Consider the following 19,818-nt stretch of genomic DNA (forward strand, 5'->3'; position numbering starts at 1 on the left):
AATTCTTAAATTAGTTGCACCTTTTCTCTGGAGAAAGCATAGTTGCTTCATATTCTTGGCAGTGATCCCAGAAGTGTACTTGAAGTACTTCTGGTCCACTTCCAGGTCTGCTGCCAAGCATGCGGGGGACACCCCCACACTCAGCGATTGGCCGTGGGGGGTGGGGCTCAGGTGCCCCCCAGACCCAGGAGGCACCACTCACTGAGCCGGTGGGGAGGGGGCGGCCATGCACTCCGCGGCAGACCCAGAAGTGGACTGGAAGTGCTTCTGGTCCACTTCTGGATCCACCACCAAGTGCTCTGCCCCCACCCCTGGCACTCCTGTGGGATACTCCATCCACCCCAGCATCTCAGCTTTCACAAGATGCCTGTACCTTGAGGTATGTAGAAAAAAAACATAAAGCTGTGTCTGTCTGAGTCATCAAATTTCTCCAAATCTCTCTGAATCGAATTGGAGATTAATGGGTCACCTGATTCAATTTGGATTCGGAGATTTGGCTGCCAAATTGGGCCGAATCGCCACCAAATCGAATCAGCAACTGAAGCTTCACACAGCCGTAATATATAATCTGTTTTATAAAACTTTTGTTATTTAAACAATATCCTTGGCACCACAGATTTTGTTCTGGCAATTTTATCTTCCTGATCTGTCCTTTAATCCATTTCTTGTAAGTTTTCTGCTGATTCCTAGCTAACTCTCTCTCATCTTTATTTTGTCTTATTCCACGTATCCTTTTTAAACACAGATGCATTTTTCCCTGGCCTTTTTTTAAAAAATCAATAACTGAACCAGTCCAAGGCAGAAAACTGACATGGAAGATTTTAGTCCAAATGGTTAGATTTTGCTAAAGTTAACAACAACTAAAAATAATGTGGGAAACATTGGGCAATCTTAATTATGGGTGGCTACTGCTCCCTCTTGTAATTTGCTAATTTCTAGACAGGTTTTTCTCTGCAGTAATTGCAGAGGGGCATCTCAAACTTTAACATGTAAACATGATCACGGACAAAGAGATGCTGTGGATTCAGTTTGATTGCATGTATTTGCAAAATCAACATCTGTAAGTTAAAAAGCAAATATGAAACAGCTGATATTAACAACCATCTCCAGTTGAGCTCTATATGCAAATTCTGTTTTTTTTAAATATTTATTATTGCTCTTTTCATTACTGAATTTTATTTTTTTCCAAACATAAATATAAAATAGTAGCATATGGGAATACCTAGTAGCCAACAACAGGGGGAAAAATCAGAATCCAATACTTTCAATATGTGTTACCAATGAATAATTATTAAATTTTTCCATGTCTAGTGAAAAAACCTTACTTAGGCCTTATGAGACTTCAATGTAATGGATATTTCCCATTTGTGTGAGTGACATGAACATCAATCACTCTTCACAGGTGACATATCCTGTACATATCCCACTTATACATAGGCATAAACTACTGGATAATGTGTTACACAAACTAAGCAAGAACAAGACTGTAATAAAATATCTTCTCTCATAACATCCATTTCTCCTTCTCCTCCCAGGAATAATATTAATACCATTTAATACAGATTACCAATACCTATGTTCTATTTCCTCCCAACAGATGAGTATTTGCTGTTTTATCTTTACAACGCTCAACACCTGCAACAGGAAAGGATGAACAGTATACAAAAGAGAAACTGGTTTTACTTCCAGACACTGTAGTTATTAAGGGGCTTTAGTATGTCATGACTCTTATGAGGGGAAGCAGCATTTGGGAATGTTGCCTGCCTAATGGGAACTCTGGCAGCTAAAGGCCCTTCTCTATCAGCCCTTCTTAACCAGTGAAAGAAAATATTGCCTTTAGGCCTGCTTCCCAGGCCCACTGTGACTTTGAATTGACTCAAAGCCAGAGTATGATTCACAGATGTGCACAGTCTCCTTTTGGAGATGCAAATGAATATCTAATATAAATTACACCGTTTTGGTGATGGGCGTGGAGGGAAGTTCATATTTTGATAGTAGTAATAAGAGCTCAAGCAAGGGAACACCAATGTTCTATCACATTGCCAATAATTACATGAAAGAAATGAATAAATTAACACTGCAAACTAAATTCTGCCCTTGGTTACAGCAGGAGAAACCCATTCCACAGCTGCAACAAAAGGTAGAATCTGGAGCAGTATTGATAAAGCTAAAGAACAAATCAAAGAACAGACATAATGACTTATGTCATAACGTCATTTATAGCCCTGAAGGACAGAAGCAAATGAATAAAGATGCAAGCCAGCTAAGCCTGGGATGTCATTTGTCATTGCAAGGAAATGCAGAGCTCCTTTTAGAAGTCTGTTACAATAAGTCAACAGAATTCTATGGAAAGCAGTGGTAGGAATATCAAGGACAAGCAGGCTGGTGTCAAACATAACTGGAAATAAAAAACCCCCCAGGATTGTCCTTAGCTTCTTGTGCCTGTCTAACAGAGAGCCTTTACAGATGTGTATTGACCTCATGCTAGTCCTCAGCTGATATTTCCTATATTTTTTTACCTATGGGCCTCAAATGCAGAGTTTAGATAAGGATAATGGTGAGCCAATTTGGGCTTAGAGGCTTCTAACCCTCTGTTTATTAACCTTCAGCCTTTAATCTTAAAATATTACAAAGGAAACTATGTATCGTTATCTCCACATACAACCACAGAGTGCTGCATCTTGCTAAAGTTCACACAGCAAACTCAGGTCTCCAGTCCCAGCTCAATGCTCTTCTCACTGGACTATGTTTCTGCTAAATTTGGACTGAGATTCCAGCAATCTCAGAGTTCAGGGTGGAGTTGTGGTGGACCGTCTGGATTCATTTCAGACCCCTCTCTTGTGTTTCTCTAGTTGCTGGTGGATAAATACATAGCTTCAGTCCATTGCCACCAATCATAGAGCAATATAGCTAACAAAGAGATATGCATGCTTTAGATCTACTTTATAGAAAAGTCTGAGTTTGAAAGCAGCAAAAATTCCAGCTGGTTAGTAACTTTGTGTTGCATGGCACCTGAAAGCATTTACTGCAAAATCCACTCAACCTTGCTATTCAGAAATCATCTCTCTAACACTTCATTTCACAGATAGGCAACTAACCAAACAACGAGAGGAAGATCACTGGCTGTCACTTCAAATGCACAAAGATCTGCAAGTGAAGGAGGTGAGTAGGAGACAGACTTAGCACCCAAGGAAAGAAGATGAAATACCTTGCTCTTAAATGCATTTGATTTTTCTCCAGGAAAAAAATGTGACAATGATACATGGTGTAAAAACAGTAAGGGTTCAAAGTTATATCTTCATCAGACAACATTGAAATATTTCAATTACTTCATCATTTCTATTATAATTCCTCTATATTTCAGGAGCTAAAACCCCATCATGTGGGACTGAAGTATAGTGTATGAGGGTTTAGGCTGAGGGTCATCTTTCTTAATGGACTTAAACTAAAGTTGAAATAAATCATTTGGGCATTTTAAATATGTGTGAGCCTGAGGCTGACATTAATTCCGTTGGTATAAATTCAGAATAATGCAGCTATCCTCAGTGGACTTCTCTGGATTTACACTGATGCAACTGAGATTAGGATCTAGTACATGGAAAAAATGCTATATTGACTAAAGTTGTTCTCTTCTTTCTCTGAGATTGTTGTGAAAATGACCAGGTTAACCTTAAGAGACATTGCTTTAATTCTCTGTCCTGTTGGACAGTTTTAACTAAGCTGTTTAATATGCAGCTACACTAAACTGCTCCGATTTTTTTTAAGATCATCCACATAAAGGTTTTAAAACTATTATAAAAAACTACCTGAAGTGGTAGAACTTTTATGAACAAATTTTAGGCTGTATCTACATGGGGAAATAGTTTTCACTTTAACAACAGATATTAATTTAAGCTAATATAATTGCTGTGTGACCCTGGGCAAGTCATGTAATTTCTCTTCCCCTTCATAACATGGGGGAAATAAAGCTTCTATGAGAGTACTGGAAGCCTTGAGATCCTCAAAAGAAACAAGCTGGTTTCTAAAATAAAAAAAATACAGTTCCAAAGAAGCAGTTAAAATCCACTCTATTAAATAAATTACATGGGTTTTAAACAGTCCTCAAACACCTATAGCAGCTAGCTACACAATGCCACCCCTCATGTTGTTGTTATCTGAAATCATGTACATAGTGACATAAATTAAGATGGTAGTTCAAAAGTGTAGATTTAGACAAGTTTCCTGCCTCAAACCTTGTTAAAAATATTCTCAAAATGTACAACCACAGGCTGGGCCCATTAAGAGACCAAAGAGGTTGCTAACTCTTGGGAAATTAAATGTTTTATATAAATAATTCTGAAAATAAAAATGTTAGACACTAAGACATGCCCTTCAAAATTATTAAAAGTCAGACTAAAACAAATTAACGAGTACAAACACAGAAACTAAAATCTCAGCTGATGGAACTGGATGCTGAATTACCAGCTCACTTGCATATGTTTGTACTGTTCACTGAATAGCAGAGACTGAAAATAAATATTCTCAGTTTATCTCTGTTCCATCATCATGGCACCCATCATATAGACACATGTTTGTAAAAATCGGATGAAGAAGAATCAATATTCAAAGTAGCTACCCTGTGAGGCAGCAACAGTAACTCATAGGAAGGAGTGACCGCTCAGAAATGATTATCAGAGGGGACTGTGAACGGTCACAGCTGCTGTGGAAGTGTGAAGACCTTTCTGCATTTATTAAGCTGATAATTTCTGAAGAAGCAAGGCAAATAATTGTGATGTGTGTTCCTAAAGAAGCTGCAGTGTAACTTCTGTCTGGCTAATGAGGTGTTCTGGCAGCAGTCAACCAGCTTTGGTCCCTATACAGGATGGTGTATGGTTTTTCAAAGAATCTAGTGGAGAAGTTCTACAGACTAAAGGTCAGAAATCCTGCACTATTGGAAAGGCCAGCTGAAAGTTCTCTTCTGTTTATCCTATAGTAATCCTTAGGACATTCAACAAGGCTGGAAGATGTTTTGACTTGTAGCAGGAGCCAAAAGAATGAAAGTTCCCCCCCGATCGTGATTTTGGAAGTGCAAGATCCAGATTTCTGCACCCAGGATGAAGCCTATCCATTTATCAAATAATGTCACAATGTAAAATGCAGAGTGCATCTTGGCAACACTTATCCTTCTCAAGCTTTGCCAATCTGGAACTAGATGGGAGCAGAAGATTGACAGGGCCTAAATGAGCAAATGTAAAGAGGTAACTGACTGTGTAGTCCAGTGACAGTTTCCTAAGAAAAAAACATGTCATAGGTCATAATTATTATTTTTAACCAAAGACAGTGCAAGGTAAAATGCAAAATGAGCTGTGGGAAGCAGAGACTAAACCCAAGACCCCCCGGGCCCAGGCATGGGCATTGTCCACCAAGCTATAGGTGCTAAGAGAACCATGCATCAGCCTCTCTATTTGAAGTTGTGACATGGGACAGACAGGAATGAGAGACATAATAGGCCAGAATAGGAGGCTTTCAGAAGGAGTTGGGCTTTTTATAGCCTAGTGGTGTCATTAAGCCAGTCTGTCTGCTGCCCATCTTCCCTAGAACAGAAGGTTGTGGGTTCTGCGCCTGCACGTGGCTTCTGTCTGCTTCCGACTTTGTCATCATTGTTGAAGAAAAATGATGTAGTAATCACTGGGAGCCTACACTTGCAGTACAGGCATCAGAATTACCTCTCTGCAGGGAGAGAGATGCTAATCAACTCCTTTTCTTCATCGCTTAGTTGGGAGGGGAAGGGGAGTGTCGGTTATAGCCACATTGGTCTAAGGACATAGGCAGACAGGGTTATTTGGGCAAATGTGATATATTTTATTAAACCTGTTTTATTAGACCAATATTTTATTAGACCAATGTTTTCTTGTTTGCCTAGGTCCTTAGACCAACATGGCTACAATCAACACCCCCGAGTGATGAAGAAAAGGAGTTCATTAACCTCATATAGATGTTGTGGACTGTTTTGTTACACTAGTGTCATTAGATGCCTCACTTGAGTAGGAAAGACTTTAGCCAAAACTGTTGTGCCACAAATCTAGCCTGAACTCCTTTAGTAGAACTGAATAGAGAAAGTTATTTTCTGAGCTGTCTACAGCCAGGCAGCATAGTTATCTGCTGACACTAGCAACAAGTTGGGGGTAGCAAAAAAGAAAATTTAGAAACATATTATGCTGCAGCAAACATTGCTTTGTGTTGTTGTTATTCTTCTTTCTGTTTCCTTCACCATAACTACATGTTTTTATTAGACTAATAGATCAGTTAGATATGATAGATAAATATGATATCTTTTATTAAACCAAATAACCTTATATTTACACAAGGTTACACAAATAACTTTATCTTTTCTTTACCATGAAATTCAGATATATCCCAAATTTACAAAGGAGAAGTTACGAGAAATAAACATAAGCCCAACTACTAGATGTAAAACACCTCTAAATGCTGAGTTCCTCCAAATCTAGATCTCAATTTACATAAGTTAGGCTGTTATATTCAGTTATTTAATCATACAGTTTCAAGAAAATGTGTCTGTAAATGGTGGTTATAGCTACAAAAGTGGCTAGTTTCATACATGGGGCAATTCCTCCTGGGTTCTGTTCTTTCTACATAGCATATGTGTGACACTAATGGCAAATGCATGTGAGATACTGTTGTAGGAAAACTGGGCCTGTTGTATCTTTCAGGCAAATTCTGTTTTCTTAAGTAAGGAAAATAATTATCTCCCCCCCACACCAGTACCAGTATCAGAACCAAACAACTTACAACGTTTTATTCTGCATATAAGTAAGTTAGCAATTCCGTTTCCTGAACCAACAGTAAAATTGGCAGCAAAGTTCTGAATCTACAGTCATTAGGGATACAGAATAAAAGTAGAAAGGAGCCTGTTTTCCAAGACTGTGCTTGCAGAGCTGGCAGTTAGTAAAATCTTATTCTGACTTGTGAACTGAGCAAATTTGATATGGGAGTCACCAAGGGAGAGCACAATACATATGGAACAGTAGGGTTTCCTTTTTTTACAGTTGACTGTATTTTTCAGCTCATAACAAGCACGCTTTACCATCCAACTTTAACGTTATTGTTCAGTATCTCCTACATTTACGGAGTCTGTTATTTTCAAGCTCACTGTATTGAACATATATTGATCATATTCAGGACCCTGTTGAAGATTTTCAATCTCAAGCTGAAGATAAGGGCAGATCCCAATTGTATGAAATAGCATTTTATGACAGCTGGACATTCTGTCTATCCTACCATTACCACTGTAACTCAACATCTTGCATTATTTTGATATAGATTCTTCACAGTGTTGTGAAGTTGCCAAGTAGTACTGACCCTATTTTATAGATGGGAGAAGGAGGCACACAGAAAGACAGTGAATTATTCAAGGTTATACAGGCAATCTGTGATACAGCAGGGAATGAAACCCAGATCTCCTGAGGGTTGGCTACTATCCTACTAATTGGCCCATCCTCTGCTTGAACTTTTAGCTATTCAAAGCAATAGTCTGTGAACATTCTCTGGGGTCAGCATTACCCTCCCAGATTTAAATTAAATTAATTCACTCAGAACAGTAGCACCAAAATGTTGCATGTAGAGTGAATTCAAATACATAAGGCACAAACAGAAAAAGCAGCTACCAGTGTGAGGCCACCGACTAGGTATCTTCACTACACATAGTGAAATATTTAACTTTTCTTTGGGTTTTTCTCTTTTTCAAGGTAATAGCTAAAATTCTCATAGTTGTAAATAGTGGCTAGATTTACGGCTCTTGTTTAAGATCCCAGCTCTTTTACATGTTTCTTGTGCTTCAGTCTCTCTTTAAATTCATTTGCTTTGCTTCATTCTAAAAAGCTGCAGCATCCCTTTCTGAAGCTGCCTTATAAATGCAATCCAAAACATTAATTTTATTATGTACAGCGTGCATTGCAGTGTTGCTCCTTCTTTCACTATTTGTATCCTCAGGTGTGTAGTATGTTTGAAAACATTGCCATACATCAGGATTATTGTATTTCTCCTGATCTGAAAAAAACATGTGGGGCTGGTGAGTTGAAGCCTGAGGGAATCATTTATCAAATCTTTTCACTTTTTTTTTTCCAAGCAACAGAAGCAACTAATCTGCAAGGAAGTATTTAAATGATGAAAGAGATGCCAAGGATCATCATGCTATTTTAAAAGTGTTGGAAATATGTTCATTCTTCTTGTACTCTCTCTTACCCCCATGGCTTACAGATAATTACCTTTTATCTGCATTGCATCTTTAGACTCCAGTGTGCCTACAAGCCAAAGTATTCAAATTCACCGCATCAAGTACACGCAGTAACCGTGGTATTTTCCTGTCCTTAGATCAGAAGACATTACTGTATCTTGATTAAAGAGGAATGGCACATGATATGTTTTTAATAACAACCCCTGTACTTTAACAGACATCATTTGAGGTTCAAAGTCCCGCTCAGTTAAAATTCAGCTTATCTACAGACAGGTTTTCAACCTGTGGTCCATGGACCCCTGGGGGTCTATAGACTATGCTTAAGGGGTCTGCAAAAGATGACCATGATCAATCAAAGTACGTGAATATCCACACTTACAATTGAAAGGGTTCTGCACCTCCATTCAATATTTTTAGGGGTCCACCAATAAAAAAAAAAAGGTTGAAAACCACTGGTTCAGAGTACAGCTTTCAGGAGATGCTTTTAATTTCTAGTCATGTTCTCCAATGTAAAGAGTAGGAATTTGGAGCTGAAATGAGGAACACTGTTACTAGTCTAAGTCTATAACTTTTAGCATACCTGTCCAAAATGAGAGCACAAGACCATTTCTATCAGGCACTGAGTATATTTTCTGTCTGTCAGTGCTCTGAGTATACTGTTGTCATGTATTGGCTGCATCTTGCCTTGACTGTAAATTCCTTAGAGAGCTGGAATGATTTCTTACTAGAATGTCCAGCACCAAGAAACCCTAATAATTTCTGGGGCTTTCCAGCATAACAGTAACCATAAACCTGGCTTGTTAATGACTGCTAACATTTCAAACCTGAGTCTGAGAGTCCAGAGCAAAAATTTTCAAATGGCCCCCAAACTATAATGGGCTGAATTGGCTTCCCAGATCTCAACACCTCTCAGATGAATGGCTGGATCTGAACTTGACATATTCCCTGCCTCTCCTTTTCTCTCTTTCTGTGTCTCTGTCTCTCTCTTTCTATTCAAATTGTAAGGATCCACACTTACCTATGAGGACAGAACTCCCAGCGTTTAGAGTCAGTCTTGATCCTGAAGGAGAGGTCATCACTGAAGTAACACCTGGCTCTGTGACTAAAAGCATTGTTGTCAAGTCTTCTAAATGAAGGAGGGGTCGTGGGGGGTCTGGAAATAAATTGAGAGATGGAGATGATGAGCAAGGCTATAACAGGGAAGCACTCAAGGACATTAGAAACCATCCCTCCTATTTTTCATTGTTTTGAAACAGCAACATTTCAAAGGATATGTATCAAGTGGTGTGGGTGCCTGATGTACCAGGTAGGTGCAGCAGTATAGATGCAATTAAAATAATATCTAATGTCAGGCATAAGCCAACAATAGCCAAGAAATTCTTTAAGGCTACTCTGCCATCCTTGATTCTTGTGATGAGGCATAATAGCAGATGTTGTTTTCTAGCAAATACAGTCACTCAGAACAAATGGTAAACTCACACAGCATAGCTACTGTTAATACACAGGTGATATCTGGTGACCCAGAGTTGTTTCCACTATTTCTTTTTCTTGAGCAACTGAAAAATGGTTTGCCTACAAATGATCCTGAAGCACTGGGAGTAATTTTGCATCTTTAACAAAAAAGTGAGTTTTTTCTGGGACATATTTGTTCTGAAACCAAATGGGAATTATGATCTGGGAGGTTTTCTTTTTTAAATATATGAATATAGTTTTTAGACTTAGTTTTTAGGGTTGGTCTGAAGTCACAGGTATTCCATGTGAACACTAGAAGGGCTTTAGCACTGCCCTTAAGATTGTGAGAAAGTTCAGCTTTAAAATCTGTTTCTAAGGCAGCAGCATCCACAGTGCCTAGACTTGCCTTGAAAGTTGAGTCTTAGCTGTGAATCAAAGGAGGCAATATGCGAAGGCATGAAAACTGACATCTGGGACAGATACTTTGTAAATGCACTGTTGCAACAACGTATGTACAAAGTTACAAAACATGCACACTTAATTACTAGGCATACAGTAGCATTTACATTATCTGGCTGGATCTTTCATCTCCCAGACAGTGGGAAAAAACACAGATGGGTCATTAGGGAGGAAAATCCATCAACAGGCACAATAAATTAGCCCTGTGTAACACTTCCACCTGTGCTTGAGGCCTGACCATGTCTTTCCAAACTCACCCAGCTAAACTTTCGGCCTGCTACAATGAAACCCAAGACAAAGTACACTTTTACTGTTTTATAAAATTGCACAGGGTTTATGCATCAGTTAGTGAGGCGTGAAATTGGTCAGTGTCACTTAGTGATTTATAAGAGTGGCTGCTTGTCAGAAGTGGTGTGGTATACAGGGCAGAGAGCTACTACCTTCCTTTTGGGAGTGCCCGTTGGGTGCATGTTTGACAGTTCTTTGCTTGGCCATAAAATCTAAATGTGCAAGAATTAAAAATTAGTATTCTTTTTTTTTTCCCCCTGATAAAAGTTTTTTTCTTCCCCAACTCCCAAGATCTTGTTCCTGGTTTGATGGCCTGTGCTGCAAATACAATTGGAATGTATTCCTTCTCCAGAGAATAAGGATACTTAGTCACTCTTTCCTCTCTTATGCTCCCTGATTAGTTCAGCATAGTTAGAAGTCTGCAGGGGTGCAGGTGATGTTAATCCTGTAAAAGTAAGGACAAGAAGTCCTTCCAAGGCAACATGTATTCCTGTGGCTTACCAAGAATCATCAGCTGCGTACTCTCAGTCACTTCCCCATGAAGATTGACTGCCTTGCAAGAGTAGAATCCCTGATCAGATAAAGATGCATCTACAATCAGCAGCGATCCATCATGTAGATGGTGTGGAGGGCCCAGCTGGATCTGATCCTTGAGCCAAGCAACTTCTACTTCAGGTACACCTGGAAAGGCAGTGGCAAGGGTGGGGCAGGGGGAAAGGTATAAGATGCTGGATGACAATATTTCCATTAGGGACAGACAAAGCATTTGGCATAGAATAATCATATCAAGCTTTTGTACCCTACTTGTAGCCCAACAATTTTTAATGTTCAAGAGAGTTTGGTAATTTTTTTTTTACTTCATCTGTCTACATTTCCTAGAGCTACTTGAGAATGCAATCAAAGGCCACATACTTTTTTGAAAGTGGCTTTTCCACCAACACTTACCATCTGACTAGAAGCAAACAGCATCATGTGAAATCCCAAGAAAAAACAATGCTTTTTGGTCCAACTCATCAGAAGGAAGGGGCATGCCCTCTTACATAGGTTTGTTTCATGTCACAATCTAACATGAGAGCAATCTATGCAGGATACAACATATCCCCCTGCAACTCCAAAATGGAGGACTCTCATTTTCATTCAAAGGTTTCTAAGAAATGCCACTGTAGGCTATTCTGCACTGCACAGTACTGTGCAGACAGAGAATGAAAGGGTAAATCATTTTAAGCAGTTGGTCTACTGGAGCTGCCTTTTGCTATGGAGTAATTCAGATATCCATATGTTTGACTCAAATTTCAGTAACTTGCTAACCTGATCCAGAAGTTCCCCACATTTTGCATAGCATGGCACACATCTGAATAGAGCAACCGTTTCGTGGCCACAAACATGTTCATGTACTGTGATTCTAGTAGCAATTGCTTCCAGAGCAAAACACTACCAGGGACACACTCTAAGGTGAGCTAGAAGCAGACAGCACAGAGCAGGAACTAGCATCATGAAATCAGACAGCTGTCTGAGGGTCAGCAGCAAGCATTCCATGGACCACCAGCTTGAGAACCGCTGGGTTGGTGGTCATTTGGTTCAGGCTGAAGAGTCTCTTCCTAGGGACTGTTACCTAAATGAGAACTGCCTGTTTCTGACTGTTCAGAACAACAGAGCTTTCTTGCAAGTTAATGGCTCAATACAGCTGGAAAAATGTAAAAAGTCTATGTGAAGATTTCCAGTAGTTTAGAAAAACTAGTTACTTTTGCAGAGTGAAAGACCAAACTCCCTATGTTCCATTCTACCCCAGTGAAACTGGCAAGGACAGCACTGAAGAATTTAAGCAGGGTTTGAAGTTTGCTTGTCTGTTTTCCCATTTTGTACAACAAATAATCAAGCAACTGCCTCATCTGGCATCTGCACTCTCTGGCATTGCTGGTTTATCAGTTTTCTTCATTAGACAGTTCAAAGATTAAGATTTTTGCCTCTAAATCACTGGCCCAAGCCAGCCCAGATCAGGTATTTCATTGCCAGCTGACAGCAGCTCATGTGAAAAGAACCCCATTACAATTGGCAGCTTCCTTGCTAATCAGAGAAAGACCATGTGGGCATGGAGAATAAAAATGGGCACAGAGAATAAACAGCCCATTCATCTGTTATGGTTAGGCAAGTCTCAGCAACTAGCTGATTCCAAGCTTTTTACTCAGCCAGTAAGCACTACACCAGCAGCAGCCAGAACTTGACAGGCAGCTGATTTCCCTCTGAACTATCAGAGCGTTCTTGCAGTTTTCCATCCTCTGCACCACTTTGTAACTTCTGTGGGATGCAAGAGGGTACACTTTTGACAGGATTGTGGCTCTGGGGGTGGGGGTGGGGCAGAGGATTTAATCAGTTGTGGAGGATGGCATATGAGGCAAGTAGCACATTCCCTACTCTGATATGGGGCTGCAGGAAAGCCAGGGGCTTCACACACACACAGTCTGAATCCACGTTTCTTGCACTATCACATATCATTTAAGGTACAGACAATACTCTGTCATGCTTTTCTATCCTTCTTATGACTGATTGATAATTTTGTGTTACCCATAAATTAATTATTTTACAATGAGAGTGTTTTGGCCTCTTTCCTAACCTTGAAGGCTAGTTTTTAGCTGGTTCCTATTCTTTAAAACACATCTCGTTCTGGTGGCAGTTAAAACTTTCTCCAACTCTCCACAAAATACCAAGGTGAAGTTCCCAGGAAAAGCCACACCCTCACTGGATAAAGAATAACTCCAAGTCCAATTTATTCAAGCCTGCAGGTTTATTGTATATCCCTTGCAGAACTGGGGAGTCAAAAGGCTTGGATCTGGCAGGGGAAGAAGAGAGAATGGAGACTCTTTCAATTTGTTGAAGTCCTTGAGAGCAGTAAAGAATGGCTGGTCCAGCAACCCCCTTTGAGTTCTATTCTAATACAGACATGATCACTCCATAGTAGACATTTTCTCCCTGAAAGCTGCATGACTGCAGGCAGCTTACAAGTCATATCTTCACATTAACTCCAGTGCTGGTGCCAAGCACTGAAAAAATCATGAGTGAGAGACCTCAGAGAATTATGTGATTAACTTAAAACCGTGAGATGATTTAAAAAGAGAAAAAATTCACAATATTTTTCTTTCTTTCTTGGTTCTAAGCTTGTATGCACTTGGGTCATGCTTTTTTCCCTGCAATTCTAAAAGTTAAATATTTACTTTTTAGCAGGTGAGATTCTTTCATCACAGGGCTCCAGAAACTATGACTCATAAGAAGCTACACCAACATTAGACATCCACATTAGTTCACTTCTTTGCAGGCAGCTACTGTCTGTTCAGATAGGGCCAAACCCTTAAATGCTTACACTTCCTTTACTTTGGTAAAACTCCCATTCCCATCAAAGGAAGTTTTGCTTAAGTAACAAGACTGAAGGATTTGGTTCACCCTGCTGTTGTTCAATCTGTGGCCGCATTTGCTACAAAACAGCACATCTGCAAAAGCACTTCTCTGATGACCTGCACAGAAGAGCTATTCTTCCTTCCCTCTTTAATCTAAAGCTTCCAGGGTAAACAAATGAATCAAAACCAAATGTTACAGCTGTGCCCCACAAATTGGATGGGGGAGGATGAGAAGAAATGTACATGTCAGTGTATCCTTCTCACAGGAGTAGCTTATACAGGTTTAGTCTAATGAAATGGGTAATGAAACCAAGGTCACAGCAGGCTGGCAAGCACTTCAAAAACACCAATATAAAGATGCAGGTGCAAATGTGAGTAAAGCTATTCTTCCGAAAGACTGACACTAGGGGGAGCAAGAGCCTTTCAGTCAGCCCTAGCTCTAGGTTTTTGTCAGATGGCTGTCCACAAGGGTATAATGGAAACAAGGTAAATGTAGGTTTACAAGAAGGAGAGAATGCAAACTTTTAAAAAATGAAATAATAATAGAATATTAATGGATGAGAAAAGCAAGCAGAAAGCCAGTGCCTCCTGTAAGAAGCTGTAGTGCAGTATTTTCCAAAACAAAGAAGGAGAAAGCAGTCTGAAAATAAAGTTGTAGGGTCAGATATTCTGTTTGTGTAAACCAGTACCATTGCATTAGCTTCCATAAACCACAAGAATTTATCCCAGTGAGAACAAAGGCTTCATGAATTACCCTTTGGAAGCAAGTTTCTTTTGTTGTTATGAACGTCTCTGTTGTTGGAGGCATCACATTAGGAATGCTTGCCCTACAGTTAGAGAATATTTCCAAACAGTAGTTATAACCCAGAAAGCCCTCCCTTCTCTCCATTCCTCTTCAATAGTTAACTAGAAATAGCTATCAACCCCTACCTTTTAGTGGAGTTAGTTTTCTTAGTACAAAAAAGGCTGGTGTAAGTGACAAGCAGCGTGATAACTGTGCTGATGCTTTAGCTCTATGATGTATATGTTTTCTGGAATGCAGCAAAGTAAGCTGGGTCCTACCAGTTTCCAAGGCCATAATATTCTGTAATAGTACTAAATACTTTTGCTTATGGTGTGGCAGTCTGATGCTTGTGAACAGGAACAGACAAGGCTTAAAGAGAAAAATCAGGACACACCCTCTTCCCCATACCAAACCCTGTAGAGTCTGAATGACAAACTGGGATAATTTTAAGGAAGAGGTGGAGGACTTTAGAAGTATAAACACACACAGAAGAGAGACAGAGGATGTTTGTGAAAGCCAAAGGTATATCCAGGGAGGGGTACAGCGCTACCATAGTCGGGGGGGGGGCTATGTGCCACACCCCCCTTTACTTTTAGAATTGCAGGGGGAAAAAAAAGCATGAACCACTTCTAGATCTGCCTAGGGTGGGAAATATTGACGTTTCAAGTTTTTCTTTCAAAAACATCAGTGACAATGGATCAGATTGTTAAAACTCGCCACGTTTTGGCACCCAGCACTGTTTCTAATCATAGCCACACCCATTTAGAGCATGTCTCTACTGCCTCTGTAGCAAGTCCAGGAACACAGCCTAGAAGCAATCTCCCCATTCACTCACTCCCACTCTACTCATGCCAGAGCCTGCAAACTGGGCAGCACAACTATTTTAGTACAGCCCTAAGCATGTACTGAGTATCCTTCTTGACATGTGCTCTGATCCATTTTAAGAGGACTACGATGTCCAGTGCAAGGGTTTGGTAGGCACAGAGAAGGAGAGAGTGGGCAGCATGCGCTTTTATTAGTGCAGACATGACATTAGACATCCAAATGCCTGCCATGTAAATGCAGTCAAAACATGTATGTACAGGATCTGATCCAATGGCTCACTGTAGAAAGCTTCACACTAACATCTACATGAGCTAAAATGCATCTCCAATTCATTTTGGGGGAAAACGTGAGTCCACCATTCCTGAATCTGCAGATTTAACCACAAAAAAAGTGGTTGAATACCAATGGACTAAAAATCTACTTTCTGAGAATCACTGCCACATGTAGGTTGTTTGGTGGATAGGAGTTGTTTCTCTTAGGCTCAATAGTAGGGGAGCCTGGGACTGGCTACAAGCCCCTAGCATCTCTCTTAAATATACCTCAGCCACAGTAGAGTAGGTATCAAGTAATATGTGACATGTCTACATGTGACCTTTAATGCAGATTAACCTACTTTAACGTACATTGATGCACATTTAATGCACTGAAAAAAACTTGCTATTTAGTTAATGCACAGTAAAATAGGCCAATGTGCATTACACATTGCTTAAAACCCATGGGCAGTTTTATATATGAACCAGGGGTGAAGGGGTGGTGCTTTAGTTAGAGTGGATCTGAGAGCCACTCTAATTAAAGCACCATTGCGTCTCATGTATCAGCATTCTTGCACTGCAAAATGGCGGTGAGGGCACTAGAACAAAGCTCATTCAAAGAGCTTTAGTTCAAGCGCTCCCACAACCATTTTTAAGCATGGGGATGCTGATACACAAGACATGGGAGGCTGCTGGAGAGCAGTAAATTGCCATGCTTCAGCAGACTCAATTAAGTCTGCTCCGACATGCTGGAATTCCTGACATGGTGGAGAGCAGCCTCCATGCCTGTGTATAGGGTACCTGTGCTCTTTACTTAATGCACATTAAGACAGTCTAATGCATATTTTCCTAGTACCTCATAATGGAAGTACTAGATTTAATGCACATCAACTAAAGCATGTTAATTGCAAATGTAGACATGCCCACAAATTGCAATATGATTTTCTGATGAGACTTATTTTCACAGCTTAATTAAACTTACAGTTGAGTTCTCCTGGGGAAAGAAGAAGAGAATTTGGTTCTACAGCCACACATGCTTCAGGCCAAATTCATCCTTAGTGCAACTCTTCAGTTATACAGAGGATCAATTAGGCCTCTTGTTTTGTAATGGCTTGTTCCAACATCTACAGATTACAGTTCAGAGTACAGAATGTGTCAGCACCTGTGCCTACAAAAAGAAATTAGAGACCTATATAAAAACAATTCCCAAGTTCTGGTAACAGTCCCTTTCATTATCTCTTATTTGAAAGAAACCTTATCAGTGCCTGTCAGCAGCCAGCCTGTATTCCTGTCTCCTGGCAGCAACAGCTTTAGCAAATGTCATAATTAAGCCTTGTATCTAGTATTTCTTTTATATATGCTTGTCCTGCAGATTTTCATTAAAAGCCTCTCAACATGAGCCAGACCTGCAAGCTACACCCAAATGAAGACCTCTCCCACGGGCACTTCAGAATAGCCCAACTGCCTACCCAAATCTTCTGAGGATGAGATGAACTGGGCAGTCACTTCAAAGGAAAGAATACCCTAAGAATCCTTTTTGGAGCAATCTTTAATTGTTTTACTGTGTGGCAAGGTGGGGCTCCCTGACTAGCTACAGTGTTAGTTTCCCCACTTACTTTGAGCATGCCACCCAACTGTCTTGCCCTCCATGCCTTGTTGGTAATTAAGTTAATTAAGGCAGGAGGCTGCCATTCTGGCCCCAATGCCAGGGGGCACCATCTGCAGTTCCATTCCTCCCCTACACCACAGCCCAAGCCTCACAGATGGCATCCAGATGACAATATGCTCCCAGCCTACAGCCGGACCAAGCTTAGGCCTCATTGTCAGGCCTCAGACACACACACTTATGCTGTCCTCCCCTCACTAGGGCCTCTCACACTCCACCCTCTCTCACAGGGTCTCTTTCACATGTCGACAACTTGTACTGCCTTGCTCCCTCTTGTAACACTGCAGGATGCTTAGACAAGCACTTTCCTAACAATATAGTATTGTTATAAGATATATAGCTCATTGTGTAAGAAAAACAGGATGCAGACCACCAGTTATCATTAGGAGATAAAGCAGAAGTTAAGACCTTGGAGATGGTGAAGTAATCAGCAAGAGATGGCAAGTGACTGAGAGAAGCAGGGGTCAGGGTCTTGGGCATGCATTCTTAGCAAAAAGACATGTAAATACGTGAAATGCATAGGTAATTCCATGCTAATTAAATAAACAGTAAACAGAGGTGGAGCTTAAGATGGGAAAGAATAAGGGTGGAACAAAGGTGGGGTAAATGCTAATAAGCATAAACCAAGGTGTGTAAATATAGAAAGAACTAATGGTCGCTGCAGCTCCCCGGTTTGTTGGAGCTAGCCCGAATCTGTCTCCATTTTGAATACAGCTGTTGGAAGAAGCAATGTGTGCACTGTTCCATTGTCTCCCTAGTCATTGGGCATCGCATGGAGTCGAGGTCTAGCAGTGTACACCACACAACTGAATTTTGAATTAAAGGACAAAATCCTCATCTCTCATTTCAGCTGCTCTGCATCAGGGATAAGAGAAACCCCAGCACACCTCCATGCCATTCAATTCCAGTTCTCCCAGTGTAGGGGGAGACTGTGGAAAGGATGTGGCATGGCTAAAACACTTTGCCTAGGTATCACAATAGTTTCCAGGGCACTGTAAGTATCAAACATAATTTAGAGCAGCTGCTCAAAATTATATTGCATGAGAAAGGTCATTTGGGACCAACTTTATCTCCCATTCCTTTTGGGTTCTCTACCACGTACGGCTCACTTGATCAAAGGGTTCTGGCCCATGCAGCACTAAACCCAATGTTGTAAATTCCATTATTTAAAAACAATTGTTCTGGTTTTATTGGTTGGCTTTCTTGCACTCATTTGTCTAACTACTCACCCCTGAACTGTCCACTTCTTTCTGTCTCCATAAGGAACAACACCTTTCATTACAGCCTCCACCCCAATGTACTGGCTGTGTGTGATACTCTTCCCATCCATTATCAAGTACGTATTCTCTTTGGCAAAGCTATATGAATATTGTTTTGATATGTATTATTTTTATATGCATATTCACACATTTTGTTATCCTGTGCAGCTATATCTCTAGATGCAAGAACAGTGGTGATGCATATTTCAGATGACAAATACAGCAATCGCCCCATTTGTGTATTTAGATGATAAGAAGCCAGGGTACAGGGAATTTCAGCTTTCATATTTCATAATGTAAGGTTAGGCATTAGGAGTCAATTTCCCTAAAAGATGTGCACAACTCTTTTTTGGGGGGGGATTTTACACTTACATATGAAGCAGCTGGCACTGGCCACTGTCAGAGACAAGATATCAGGGTAAATAGGCCAGTGATCTGATGTGGTATGGCAATTCCTATATTCCTATCATGTGAAAGTAAAGAAAAAGTTTGCATGAGACCCATAAAGCTGAATCCACAGAGCTTCATGCCTTTCTGCACAGAGGTACTGGTATACTAAGAAAACCCGGTAGAAAGGTAGAGATAATAAAGCACCCCATATCTGTTCACCATAAGGACTGAGTCACTTCTCACCTGCAACTTGGCAGATAATGGTAACATTTGCTCCTTGGATTGTTTTCACTGTGCTTCCAATGTCAGCAGTAACAGCAGGCAAGTCTGTGTTGATCACAATAGCTCTTGATGCCTTTATCAGTGGTTTTCCTGTGTAAAAGAAAAACGGCAGTTCACAAAGTAAAGTACTCAACTTGTCACAAGGGGCAGACTCTAAACAACATGTCTGGCATGAAAGCAGAAGTAGACATTAAAGGACAGGAGTCCATCAGTGGGTAATGCCGGTGGATGGAGCCACCTGCTCCTGGCCTCTATGATATCATGAAGGAGTTGCTTGATTCCTTAGTTAAAGCTGCTTTGGAAAAAAAACAAACAAACCCAAATCAGAGACAGAATAGTATTAAAGTCAAGCCAGCACATATGAGAACCAGCTGAAACAATAAACAGCAATGCAACTGGAGCTGCAGCAAGCTGTTTGCCTTGATTCTGCAAGCCAGACACTACTTTTTGCCAAAGGCCAAACACAGGACAATGATGCCAAATGACGGATACCAGCACTGTAGTTGCACTGGAGACTTATAGCCACATGCGATCCGCTTC

General features: G+C 40.4%; 1 protein-coding gene across 11 annotated transcripts in view; it reads right to left on the reverse strand.

Annotated features, from left to right (window-relative positions):
* ADAMTSL1 (ADAMTS like 1) overlaps positions 1–19,818 on the reverse strand; it is a 936,448-nt gene that overhangs the window by 26,372 nt on the left and 890,258 nt on the right. For all 11 annotated transcript variants that reach the window (XR_002097365.1, XR_002097366.1, XM_019517531.1 and 8 more), the window contains 3 exons: positions 19,240–19,368; positions 10,934–11,113; positions 9,252–9,386 (listed from right to left, as the gene is read on the reverse strand). Coding sequence is in view for 9 of the 11 variants with exons in the window: in XM_019517531.1 (XP_019373076.1) it covers positions 9,252–9,386; positions 10,934–11,113; positions 19,240–19,368 (444 nt within the window). In the remaining 2 variants the exon portion in view is untranslated. The remainder of the gene's footprint in view (positions 1–9,251; positions 9,387–10,933; positions 11,114–19,239; positions 19,369–19,818) is intronic.

This window comes from Gavialis gangeticus, unplaced genomic scaffold, assembly GCF_001723915.1.
Source record: "Gavialis gangeticus isolate Ggan-Ray unplaced genomic scaffold, GavGan_comp1, whole genome shotgun sequence".
Classification (NCBI taxonomy): Eukaryota; Metazoa; Chordata; order Crocodylia; family Gavialidae; genus Gavialis; species Gavialis gangeticus.